At 37.3% G+C, this 12,304-nt stretch overlaps 1 protein-coding gene across 4 annotated transcripts; it reads right to left on the bottom strand.

The window, feature by feature from the left end:
- Positions 1-2,630: 2,630 nt before the first annotated feature.
- Positions 2,631-8,764, bottom strand: LOC113308428 (protein trichome birefringence-like 34). Of its 4 annotated transcripts, XM_026556888.1 has the most exons (8): positions 7,813-8,274; positions 7,473-7,611; positions 6,513-6,625; positions 4,086-4,165; positions 3,730-3,901; positions 3,439-3,635; positions 3,194-3,355; positions 2,658-3,115 (listed from the first exon to the last, which is right to left on the bottom strand). In XM_026556888.1, the coding sequence occupies exons 3-8, from the start codon at positions 6,567-6,569 to the stop codon at positions 2,770-2,772; spliced, it is 1,014 nt and encodes a 337-aa protein (XP_026412673.1). In that variant the 5' UTR covers positions 6,570-6,625; positions 7,473-7,611; positions 7,813-8,274; the 3' UTR covers positions 2,658-2,769. The 4 variants fall into 4 exon arrangements, with proteins under 4 accessions (XP_026412672.1, XP_026412673.1, XP_026412675.1 ...); XM_026556890.1 differs by lacking the exons at positions 7,473-7,611; positions 7,813-8,274 and adding an exon at positions 8,636-8,764; XM_026556891.1 differs by lacking the exons at positions 7,473-7,611; positions 7,813-8,274 and having other exon boundaries at positions 4,086-4,236.
- Between the last annotated feature and the right edge of the window lie 3,540 nt (positions 8,765-12,304).

Raw genomic sequence — 12,304 nt, 5'->3', positions numbered from 1 at the left:
TTGCTGACGTCGTTTCTGAAAATGTTCTGCAACGCTATTGTGTTGTACCATTGATAATTTCGCTGAGACATAACTGTTGCGAGATTATGATCCTACAGTAACCGAATCGCTTGGTGGGTGGATTCGTCTCAACTACACTCCAGTCCGAAGTTCTGATATTAGGCTAATGTCTGTAGCGTCTTAATACAGTTCGGCATTCAAATCGGGACGAGGTCCCGGGGTTTTTTCTTCAGTTTCGGTTCCTCGTTAACAAAACTTATGGTGTCTTTTGTTTTCCTTTTTCGCATTATTTTATTTATCTTTAAATAGGATTATCACAAGTAGTACGTAAGTCCATCTTTATTGTGATCGATTATAAGAACTTGTTCTTGTAGAATTCGTATCTTGAAAGATGGATAATAAGTTTCATACTTGGCAGAATTCCGATCCGGGTATTTGAATACGACTCAACTGAACTTGGATATTAATCTTTGGAATCGTCCATGTACTCTCACGGTTATATCAGGTTCAAGGACTCCTTGTCTGTAACATTTTGATTGTGAGACAAAGAGATATAAATTCTACAATTTTGTTCAAGGATCATTAAGTTGGTCTACTTGGAATTGTATTAATTTTTTTCCATACAGGTTGCGGAATAAAAAAGTTGGTGACATGGTTAAATGACCATTTTTGGTTTGGAAACAAAGCCAAAACCTATTAAAAAACCTGCATCAAGCAGAAGTGTTCGGATCATTGAGAGATCCATCTATTTCTCTAAGTTTAAATCAACTGCAAAGTAACAAGCGTAACATAAGTGTCTGAACCGGTCGGAATCTGTTAGAATAGGTGTCTGGATCGGTCGGATAATGATGGAATAGATCTGAAACAATGTCTGAATTTCCGAATTGAAACTGATTACTGTTGTTGTTTTTGAAGAAGATGAATATCTTGATGCTGTTGTGGATGTTGTTGCCATCGAAGTTGTTGTTGTTATTGTTGGGTATGTTGTTGTTGTTGCTCCAGATGGTGTTGTTGAAGATAAATTTTTTTTGCAAATATCTAAGTTCATGCTCTTTAACACCATCACCATGAGATAGATTAAATCACCACAAAAACCAGTAGGAGCCTTTGATCGCGTTGACGTTGTTTCTTTTCAAAATGAAGTAAGATGTTCTTCTTTTGAGAAAAAGTACCACTCGTTTTTGAACCTAACAAAACTCCCCCTCAAGAACTTGCTAGTAATGAGAAGTAATTAACAAATAAACAAAAAATGTCATTGTAGTACAATGGTAAAGTCACTGGGTGATGGTACCAGTGACCTGAGTACGAAACTCGCCAGCATCAAATTCTTTACCGATCAAAAAAAAAAAGATAATTTGGACGACGTTTGACTAATGGACCTGACTTGCTCGTAAATTGGGCTGATAGACTTAGATGGCAGCCAGATCGCGGCCTAGACAACAATCTAGCCCTAAGTGTGGCAATTTTGCATATGGTACAAAGAAGACCCTTGCCAAAGCTTTTATCAGTCGAAACCCCACCTCATTATCGGAAATTAACATTAAAAGAACAAGTAGTGAGCACGTGCGATGCACGTCGGCAACATTACTTTTTTTTTTAATTTTTCCTTCCCTTTCTGAAAAGTAGTACTTTCATTTTATTTTTCAATATGGTTTATTATCGGGTAAAAATGAAAGAAACGAAAATATCACTTTTAATGAAACAAAGGCAATCTTTCTTATCTGAAACTAAAATCTATAAGTAATTTTATATTATATCAATGAAGTATTTGAACATCATATAGGCAACATGTAAAAAGTACACAGGCTCTTTCAATTAACCTTTAAATTATAGATATTTTTTTGAAGAACTATAAATATACCAAAAAGTAAAAATTTGATATAGTTGTTTGTACTCTTTGCGTAGGTGATTCAAAGATATTTCCAAATATATAAAATTCACAAAAATCCGACATACCATTTGGAAGATACGAAGCTTTAAAATATTTATCGACATTTTTATAAAAATGGCATTTCTGTAAATAAACACTTTCATATATTATTATCTTTAAGTCCCTGTTTTGTTAGGCATTTCAGCCCATATTGAGATTTATTAACCAAATGGTCCCTATTCCGTTGAGCATTTTGGTCCCTATTCCGTTTGGTGAACCAAAATCCGTTTGGTTAACTAAATTCTGTTAGGTAAACCAAAAATGGATAAGGATTTTTGATTTAGCTTGCTTGCATTAAAGAGGGCCAGAGGGGGGAGATTCTGTACGGAAAGTCAGGGTAAACCTATCTCTTCAGTCTCCACATATTTTAACAAACACAAATGATTTGTGTACCGGGAGAGAGAGAGTGAATTGGACCCACTTAACCCATTCTCAGTCTCAATGTTAAAGCAGCTGAAAATCTGTCACCCATTTTTGTCTCCTAATTCTCCACGGGATTCTATGTGCAAAATCATTGTTTGACAAATGTATTTAAAATTTATCAATCTCAATGTATTTCCACGGTACACAAAATCATTGATTTGTGTACCGGGAGAGAGAGAGAGAGTGAATTGGACCCACTTAACACATTCTCAATCTCAATGTTAAAGCAGCTGAAAATCTATCACCCATTTTTGTCTCATAATTCTTGACGGGATTCTACGTGCAAAATCATTGTTTGACAAATGTATTTAAAATTGACATAAGAACAAGGATACCCAAAATTAATGTTGCAGACTATTTCAATTTGTCACTAGGAATTAGTCTTAGATTTTAAACATTTTTCACAAAACTCTTCATTAGGAAAAAATGTAAGCATAAAGGAGCTCGTTCCAAGTATCCGGAACTCCGGGGAGGCACCAATGAATACAATCAGAATAACTTGCAGGGTTTGATATTTGTTCTGGAGTTAAAGGATCCCATTGTTTTCTATACATAGAGGGATGACCTTCTTTTCTGTATTCTGACAGTTGTGTTATGTTGAGTATTTTTACGTTAACACCTCTAGTTTTCAACTCGTCAAGCATTTTCTCGACCACGTTCATCATTTTGGGGTCTGATCCTCTACCTCTGTAATGTTTTTGCGAAATTGGCTCGGTTTCATTGTAACAATTGCCTTCTTTGGCCGTGCTCCATTCATCTGCCCTGTTGAATTTTAATGATTGGCAAGTGTCAGGTAGAGTGACTAGTGTTTGTAGAGGTATATAGAAAGAAATGGTTTACCAGAAGTGTGTAGGTGACATGCTGATAAAAAACAGCTCGGTCTTGGTGTGGTTGACATGAATTTCAAGCCAATCAGACCATGTTTTCAGAGCCATTTCATAGCTGCGCAGCATTTCCATCTCTTTGTACATTCCTTCATCCGGATGTTCAAAAGAACCCCATCTGATCAGAAACACATGATTTTTATTAGCTCAAGAAAGGAAATACCTGAGCAAACGGTTGAATGTACTAGATATCCAACTTACAAGATTTTCATTTTGGGTCTTCTCCACCAAAGATAAGAATTGAAGACAAGTATGTCGGCATCCGTCCAATGAATTGCATGTTTCTCGATTGCTTGAGCTCTCACTATTCTGTCTGGTAATCGATGATTCACGGGATCGTCCGAATTCGATTCAACCAACAATGGTGCCCAATAAAACTCAATGGTTGCATTATATTCCTACAGATTTTGTGGTCAGACATAGCTCAGTTAGAACCGTATATAGTGTATACATATTTACCTCCTGGAGTCTAGGGAGAATGAGAGAACTTACAATGGCTTTAAAGGTGATGAGAGAGCCATTGGTGTTAATAGACTTGAGTGCTGATGGGATTACAGACTCCACCAGACAAACCATGGAAACCCACTGATTTCTGTTAAGTGAATCTCCAACATAAACCATCCTTTTCCCTCTCAATCTCTCCAGTAATGCTGTGGCATTGAACCTAGCTTGTTTTACATCAATATATAAACAGTTTAACTTCAAATTTTTCAGTTTTTGAAAGAACAGATTTTGGTTTGTATTCCCATCCAACATGAAACCCAAAGAAAAACAAAACAATTAGTTGAATCCAAGTTTAAATTGGGAGACATGAGCAAAAGTTAGAGATGGTAAAGAACTGTAATGACCTTGGTAGGTCGCACTGGTCAGGCTGCCATCTCCAATTCTGATAGCTTAGATCCTTTCTTCCAAACTTCTCACATGCCAGCTGATCAGACATGAATGAGCACTGTTTCTCAGAATACAAAGGATATGTCAAGTTATCGTACACCCACTTACCTGAAAACAGATCACAACTTGACGTTAACGATACAGATTCGCTATAACCCTTTAGTGTAGTCGTGGACGTTGTAAGAATATCTTCAAAAACGAGCCATGCACTTTTGCCTGTCATATAAACTGTAAGAACAATGAATGTGGCAACTAGAATCGTTATTAGTCCTTGAATTCCCAAGACCAGGTGGTATACCTTGGCCATACTATACTAGCTAGTTTCTTTGATGAATCAATTTCTTCTACTACTCAAGTTTGTTTCTGAATTTTTGTATATGTTGCTGGTTCCTTTTAAGTTGTAGCCGTAGGGATGGAGGTTGTTGGCCATACTTTGCCAGACAATTTTTGAATAATAATCAAGTGTTGACATTCTTAGCGTAGACAACATATGAAATTCTAAGGATCAAGTTAGTTTGGATTCTGTTTTGCTCTTCTCACATAGGATTCCCTCTGATTCAATGTAAGAAGTCCAAATTACCCAAATTTCAATTACTTCAAAACCTGTCACACTACAAGTGGAAGAGTTGCTAATACGCATGCGACAGTGGGTAAGCGACGCGTGGTACCTAGCCTAGCATGGTGCAATTATTTTCAGAACTAGCTCTTGTTATACAGCAGTCTATATCGAGCCTAATGCGATACTCTTACTCTATGCCAGCACCCATTGTGCAGTGAATATTGGATTGTTTTTAAAAGTTCACAAAAACAGCTGCAAAGAGTAGTATCCTCTTTGACTCCATCAACAATGAGTATTTTGGTAAATCTCAGTTAGTGATTATTTTGGCCAATATTTTCCTGTTAGGAATAAGGTTGTAGTGGTTGATCAATCCACCTCCATATCCTACTTGAGATGGAAGGTTGTAACCAACTTTCAAAGCAAAACTTGAATATGAAATGCTTATAATTGGGGTTTAAGAGAGATTGATATAGGAATTTTTGAGTTATTGTTTTTTAAGTTGCAGAATTAGGAACAATAAGTAATCATTTTAGTAATATTAGGCCTGTCAACATGAAATTTAGTAATAAATCTGATCTCCCTACCATTGAAATCCTACCCACTTCACTATATATAAATGAGTTTTATGAGGTAGGTCATGGAAACAAAATGGCCTTAGAAGGGAAGCAACATCAATGAACTTTATTGTCAATGTAATGTCTTAAAATCAATGTCTTAGACTGTACCCTACGTATAAAACTATATAAAAATTCGCAAGTGGATAAGTCTGCCAAGGCAGCAGTCTTCCACTGTGCCACTGTCAAGAGTTGCTACTATAGCAAGACAGACAGCTTCAAAATTTACTTCTCACTACAACTTCTGCAATCTTCTTTGATATTATGCCATCTCTTCTGGACAGCCCTAGGGACTATTCTGCTTAAAGACTTGGATGACTGACCTTGAGTCAGAAACAAACCAAGGCTCTAACCAAAAATGAAATCTCAGCAATTGAAATTTGTCTATATGCCCAGACCCACTTGATAGGCCTCAATAGAACCCCCGCACCAGCCCTTCCTGGATTTTCCTAGAGGCTGTTGGAGCCAATTTACTTATACCTCTAGACGACGGTGATACTCAGATTTCTCTGCATGCCAGAGATTTCCTGAACAAAATGACAATTCATTTCACCAAATATAGTCCGAAGTAGGAGGATGGGTAAGAAGTAAGAATGTTACATGCCAATACCTGGAACTACTGCCCATGCCTCATTCATGATAAAGCCACCAACAGAATGTGAAACGAGGCAGACCACAAGAAGATCCCAAGGTTAACTCACCCTCACTTCAGGATTCTAACTTAGATCTGATATCATTGAGACATAAAATCATGGTAGGAGTTGTATATATATTGAAAAAAAATACCATTTTTGTGAGTTTACACTACAGGGACCTAAGACCATGGAAGGAACTGTCGGGTCATACAAGTGAACAAGGATTCACTCTATGATCGACATCTCCTGGATTGACACATAATGCTTGCACAATCCCCAATCTGACTCAAAGACAAGCTTAGACATTCCAGAAATGTGACATTTGAGAACCAAGAGACAAAATTCAAATCACGCTAACAGGCAAAAATCCAATTCTCGAACACATGGAACCATTTACAGCTACAAGGATATACAACATGGATTACTACAAACTCAGGACTATGAAACAACATAGCTTTTGCAAAGATTATGTAGAAACTGGAAAAAGGAGAAGCCGACAAATTGAGAGCAAAAACAAGGTGTAAGGAAAGGCAACAATGGAAAAAGGCGTCCCGTCTGAATGATAATGAAAGTTACCTTAATCAAGTGCAACCTTACGTCACAAAGTCGAACATGCTTCCCTATGCACACCATACAAATTGTGAATAGCCAGATAAAGCATCTGCTGTGGCCTGCTTTTTCTCTTCACTCTGAAATTGTTCGAATTCTGTCAGTAAAGATGGCCAAACTTATGCAACTTTTAGACGAGTTAGAAACTTACATGATATAAGAATAGAAGTACAAATGTTAGCAGTAAGTTTAATTTTACCATTACCGTAGGTAGTATCTTATATAAGTTATAAACATGACCTCAATATTCTAGTTAACTAACGAAAGCAGGGATCCTCAAGGCATACATAAAATAGAGAAGATAGATGTTAACTTGGAAAAGTACGGCCATTCAGTACCTTGAACAGGAAACGGATGAGCTACTTTACCAAATTCTTCTGGTTGTAATAAGCTAAGAGAGTTAGACCTGACTACCTCTCACCATGCTAAAATAAAGAAAGCTAACAAGTTTGCAACTTTGTGTCAATATTCGTGGTATCTAGAAATGATTATGCATATCGACCAACATATAGTGCATCAATTTACAGAATGAATTGCTGTTGCTTGGGGTAAGTTAATTCTCCCAAACTATGTGAATACAGGAATGAATACTAGCATATCCTAAGAAGTTCACATACGAGTAAGGCTTGTAACCTGAGATGCGTTGAACTCAAGAGTCAAGGCATCAAATTTACCTTCAGATGCACATATATACAACATTGTTGTTGAAATGAGAAACCTAATCTTCATACTTGTTCTCATATACTAGACTTTTTAAGCTTTATTGTGTAAAAACAAACCTAATTTTGAAAATAAAATGTAGTTTCATGTGTTCGTTACTCTGAGATACTGAAGACAACTCTAACTAAAGGAAAAGTTTAGAATTCAAAAATGATGGAAATTAATCTGAGATAAGATACACAGATATCAGTTTAGATATAACTCCACCTCTTAATCCTCCATCGATACCCTTCTTTGCTTTGCTTTTGTTTCTCCTCTCGCGAATTTGATTTCACTGCTCTCAGACTCTGTATCTATCTCTCCTGAATCTCTTCAGTAAAGTCCCGTAGTTTCTCAGTCTTGAAGCCTAAAATGCAATACAATGTGGGATTATTCTCAATACTTCCAGTGTTCCACTCTCCATGCACACAAGAAATGGGTGAAACTAAGCTTTTGGTGAAAATTTCAACTCTGCGAAACTTAAATTTACAACCACTCGTCATTGTAATCTTATCATGCTTGGGATCATATAAAATTAAAACACGTTGAGCATGATATAAAATCTTACCATCTTCAAAAGACTGAATCATCCTTAAAGGAGTTTGCAGATTCGGTTTATAACTTATTTCTAAATACTTTGTCCAAGAATTTGGAACTCCATATTACTGCATCATCCATAGTTGCTGATTTGCACGAGGCACAAAATCAACAATAAGTAAGCAAAGGCACCCTTTTAACACTCCCACAGAAAAAAGCATACGAGGATACTCAAGAACTTCTTTTGGTAATTGCAGTTGTCCAAACCTCTCCTCGCTAAAATCAAAAGAGACTATGAATTTCTGTTCTTGGGTCTTGCCTAATAAACCTAGCCAATTACGAGCTCCATTAACAAGCACCCCAGATTCGCTGTCATGACAGAGCGGAACATACAAGAGAGAATTTGTTCGTAAGGGTAGACTAAAACTACAAAACCTTCTGTACTTCTTTGCCGTTCTACAGTTTCTTTGTTCTACATTTTCTCATAACCAAGTGCATAAACAGATCCACATTTGTCTATTACATCATTGCTTGATTTAGGTATTACCTTACGTTCTTTAGTCGTTGGGTTCCAAACACCAATGAATGGCACACCACCATTGATAGAGCAAAACATCATGCACATCAAGCCATTACAAGAACCTAAAAAGCGGTGTGGGTAAGCTGAATGATTGAATGGGACATTCATGGCAACAACATCAGCATCATCAAATTCACAAGTTGATGGTAGTTTGGAACACATTGAATCATAACTTATGGAGCTAATTACCGGATATTTCTTAATATCTTTGTTAGCCCAATGCATAAATTAGGGTTAGTTATGATGGAAGTCCAAGTCTTGCAAACACACTTACAGGTAATTGCGGATTTCACAGGTAGACATCTATTAGAATGCTTGACATTGTTGCTGCTGCTGCCTGCTCTTTTGAAGGGAGATCGCTTTGCATCTTTCGCTTTCATCTGCTGCAACACCGAAACTCGAGACAGTCTCAAACAGTAAAGGACCAATGGGAATATACAAGGCTGCTAAGGCCTATTCCTATTCACATGGGTATGCCTAACTGCCAAATATATGCCTATATGTCAATTATAAGGCTGGTTTCTATGGGAGTTGGCTAAACCCTCCATTTGTCATGCCAGCTGGTCTGGTAAACTGGCCATGCCACTATGGGAAATAAGTTAAGCGATCGAGTCTCCACCGAACGATTGAGACTATGTGGAGACTCGACCGCTAGCGATCTTCATAAAACCGGTCGATTTTATAATCTTCGCTTATTAAATAGTGAAATAACGGCTATTCTCCCCCCCCCCCCCCCCCCCCCCCCCCCCCCCCACCCCCCACCCCACGTCTCCCTATAAATGCACCCCATTCAATTCAATTTAATCACACCTCATTTTCTCATTGACTCTATCATCTTACTCTTTTGTACCTTTAATCATTTGTTTAATTTTTATTTTCAACTCAATGGATTCTTCTGAGGAAGAAGTGTGTATTCATATGGATCGATTTGATGAACAACAACGAATATTTGTGCAGGCGTTGAAACAAATTGATGATGAGTCAGATGAAGATAAAGATCTAACCAATAACTTGTTGCAGCTATATTCATCGGGGCAAATACCTAGAGATCCAGAGCCAAAAGAAGTGTTCACAAGAAGATATACGTACCGGGATCGGGATGAATGGCACGAGAAGCTGATGCGCGATTATTTTCTTCCCGACTGTGTGTTCTCTGATGAAAATTTCCAAGACTGATTCTGCATGCCCCGACATTTGGTGCTAAAGTTTATTGGTGAGCTTTGTCAGGTAGATACTCAATTTAATTATCAGTGTGATGCACTGAATATTAGGGGTCATAGCCCTGAACAAAAGGATACTTCGGCCTTAAGGATTCTAGGATATGGCAGACCTCCAGATTCTAATGATGAGTACCTTCGCATTGGCAAAACAACCGCATACAAGTATCTTTCGTTGTTTTGCGAAACAATGATTAATCATTTTGGTCCAACCTATTTACGAAAACCAACTGACGCAGATGTTAGAGAAATATTAAAGCAAAATCAGGAAAGGGGATTTCCCGGAATGCTGGGTAGTCTTGACTGCGTGCATTGGGTATGGACCGAATGCCCTACCTACTGGGCCGGTCAGTATAAGGGTCACTACGTAAAATCAACGATTATCCTTAAGGCTGCTGCTTCTTATGATTGTTGGATATGGCACGCTTTTTTTTTGTCTCCCGGGATCTCAAAACGATATAAATGTTTTACACAAATCGCCTTTATTTGAAGATTTAAAGTATGGAATTTCTCCTCAGGTAAATTTCAGTATCAACGGGATCACTACACTCATGGTTATTATCTTAGATGGAATTTATCCAAAATGGTCAACTTTAGTTCAATGTTACCGCCAGCCACCTGTCGGTGAAATGGGTCGTTCATACTCATATTTCAATAGTAGACAAATGGATCTGAGAAAAGATGTGGAATGGGATTTTGGAATTTTGAAGCGGAAGTTCGCAATAATTTGTGGGCCTTATCGTAGTTTAAGTGCTCGTGAAATGCATAAGACTACGCTGACTTGCATCATTGTGCATAACATGGTAATCCAGGAAACTCGTCGTAATAAGAATTGGACTAACCATCAAGATGAAGACTTAAGGTCTGAGATTATACCAGCAAGAGGATTACCTGCAAGGAACTATGCGCAAATGACCAGTCATACACTAGTGGAAAACAGAAGTTTCGCGACCGTCAGGACAAGTCATATATACGAATTATACGACTAGTTCTAACCGTCTCTGTTGGGGTCTCTGATAAAGCGTCTCTGTTTTGTACGTCCCTTTGTCGTGGGTCTCCAAATAACGACTGATTTTAAGGGTAACGAGGTACAGACCCTTAGCCGTGGGTCTCAGATTTAAATTATAATATATATAAAAAAAATCATATTTTCTGAAATGCCTGAATGACTAAATCTGAAACAATTTGACTACAACAAAGTCAAGTCAAGTCAAATGGAACTCAAGTCAAAGCCAAGGAAAAGTCAAGTCAAATGGAACTCAAACAAAGTCAAGTCAAATGGAACTCAAATTAAACTCAAATAAAACCCAAAATTTAAACTCAAACTTGAGAATTCCACATGCATTCATTCATTTTATCCATTCGGTTTAAAATTACACAAAAAAGATGAAATTATGGCTCAAGACAATACATGTCCAAGCTAGCTAGCTAGTAAGTTCTAACAACAAGATGCTAAACTAATAGACAATAATCTAAAAGCAACATGTTAAACAAAAAAACGATAAGCTCCTCCTATGACGATGAACTTAGCCAATACTTCATAAATGATATCAAGTAGAGCATCCATGTGTTGTGTCCCTGGTTCACATACGACAAAGAACGTGCAAATCAACAACAACACAATACATGTTTACTCACAAGGCACTTAGAACATATGTTTACTATAACTACATAATAATATAGATACAAGGTGCTTGATACAAACAACTCGTGTGTACTGGCTATTTTTCCCATCAAGGGTATAAATGGACTTGTACGCATACTGAGTAGTTAATATAAAATGTGCATTTGAGGTTTAGAAAGCTTACAACGAGGTGGGTGAAAGCTATCCAGAGATATTTAAGACCTGCACACGAAAATAAACACTAGTTTTCAGCCTTCCGATCCTGGACATGCTTGCCAGAGTAATAATAGAAGTCTAAGACATTACTTAAAACAGGTTAATGAACATTCTACCCATACCTTTCTCTCGAGACAGCAAGGACTCCTGCCATGACATCTGCGTGCCTAGATATAAATTTGGTAGTTGAGTGCATTACAATGTCTGAAATGATGGAAATGCATTAGTGAAAGCCTTAAGCATTATGTAACTGAGATAAGTCAAACATCCATGCAACGAATGCAAATACTAGCATACATATTAAAGATTGTAAGTGGTTCAAACAAAAGTATGACATCATGTTGAAGACACCGTGCATACATCATATTTCTGCAGCAACATATTTCACAAGACTTCTAAGCAGTGACATCATGTTGAAAATAAGAATTAGTAATGTGCATTTGCTAGTTAAAGATTTTCCAAGGATATTTTCGATCATTATTTTGGACAAAGCATTCTTAGGAATTATGAAAACCGAATATGGAAAATATTATAGAATATCTTGAGAATATTTTCAGTTTTAGAAATTTCCTTGGTGTCCAAACTTCCTTGTCTATAAATACTTGAAGTTTTCCTTTCTAGCAAACTAATCCTTCATGACAGTAAACTTCCTCTGTTGTACTATTACTGGTGAAGCCGCCTATTCGGAGAGGAGAGTAACCTAATTAGGTGAAATCTCTTACGACCGCTCAGTTTAAAGTCTTCTTTGGGATTGAGAAGCTCTAGCGCGTACCGTGGGAAACTAGATAATTGCGGTTTATCTTTTGTTTTCATATTGATTTGATTGACTAACGGTGGTTGAACTTTGGTTGCACCTAGTTTGTTTATGCTTGAGAATCTTCTCTTT

Source organism: Papaver somniferum, chromosome 9 (assembly GCF_003573695.1).
Source record: "Papaver somniferum cultivar HN1 chromosome 9, ASM357369v1, whole genome shotgun sequence".
In the NCBI taxonomy this organism is placed as follows: domain Eukaryota; kingdom Viridiplantae; phylum Streptophyta; class Magnoliopsida; order Ranunculales; family Papaveraceae; genus Papaver; species Papaver somniferum.
Note: the sequence above shows the minus strand (reverse complement) of the source record. Positions and strands in the feature narration are given on the sequence as shown.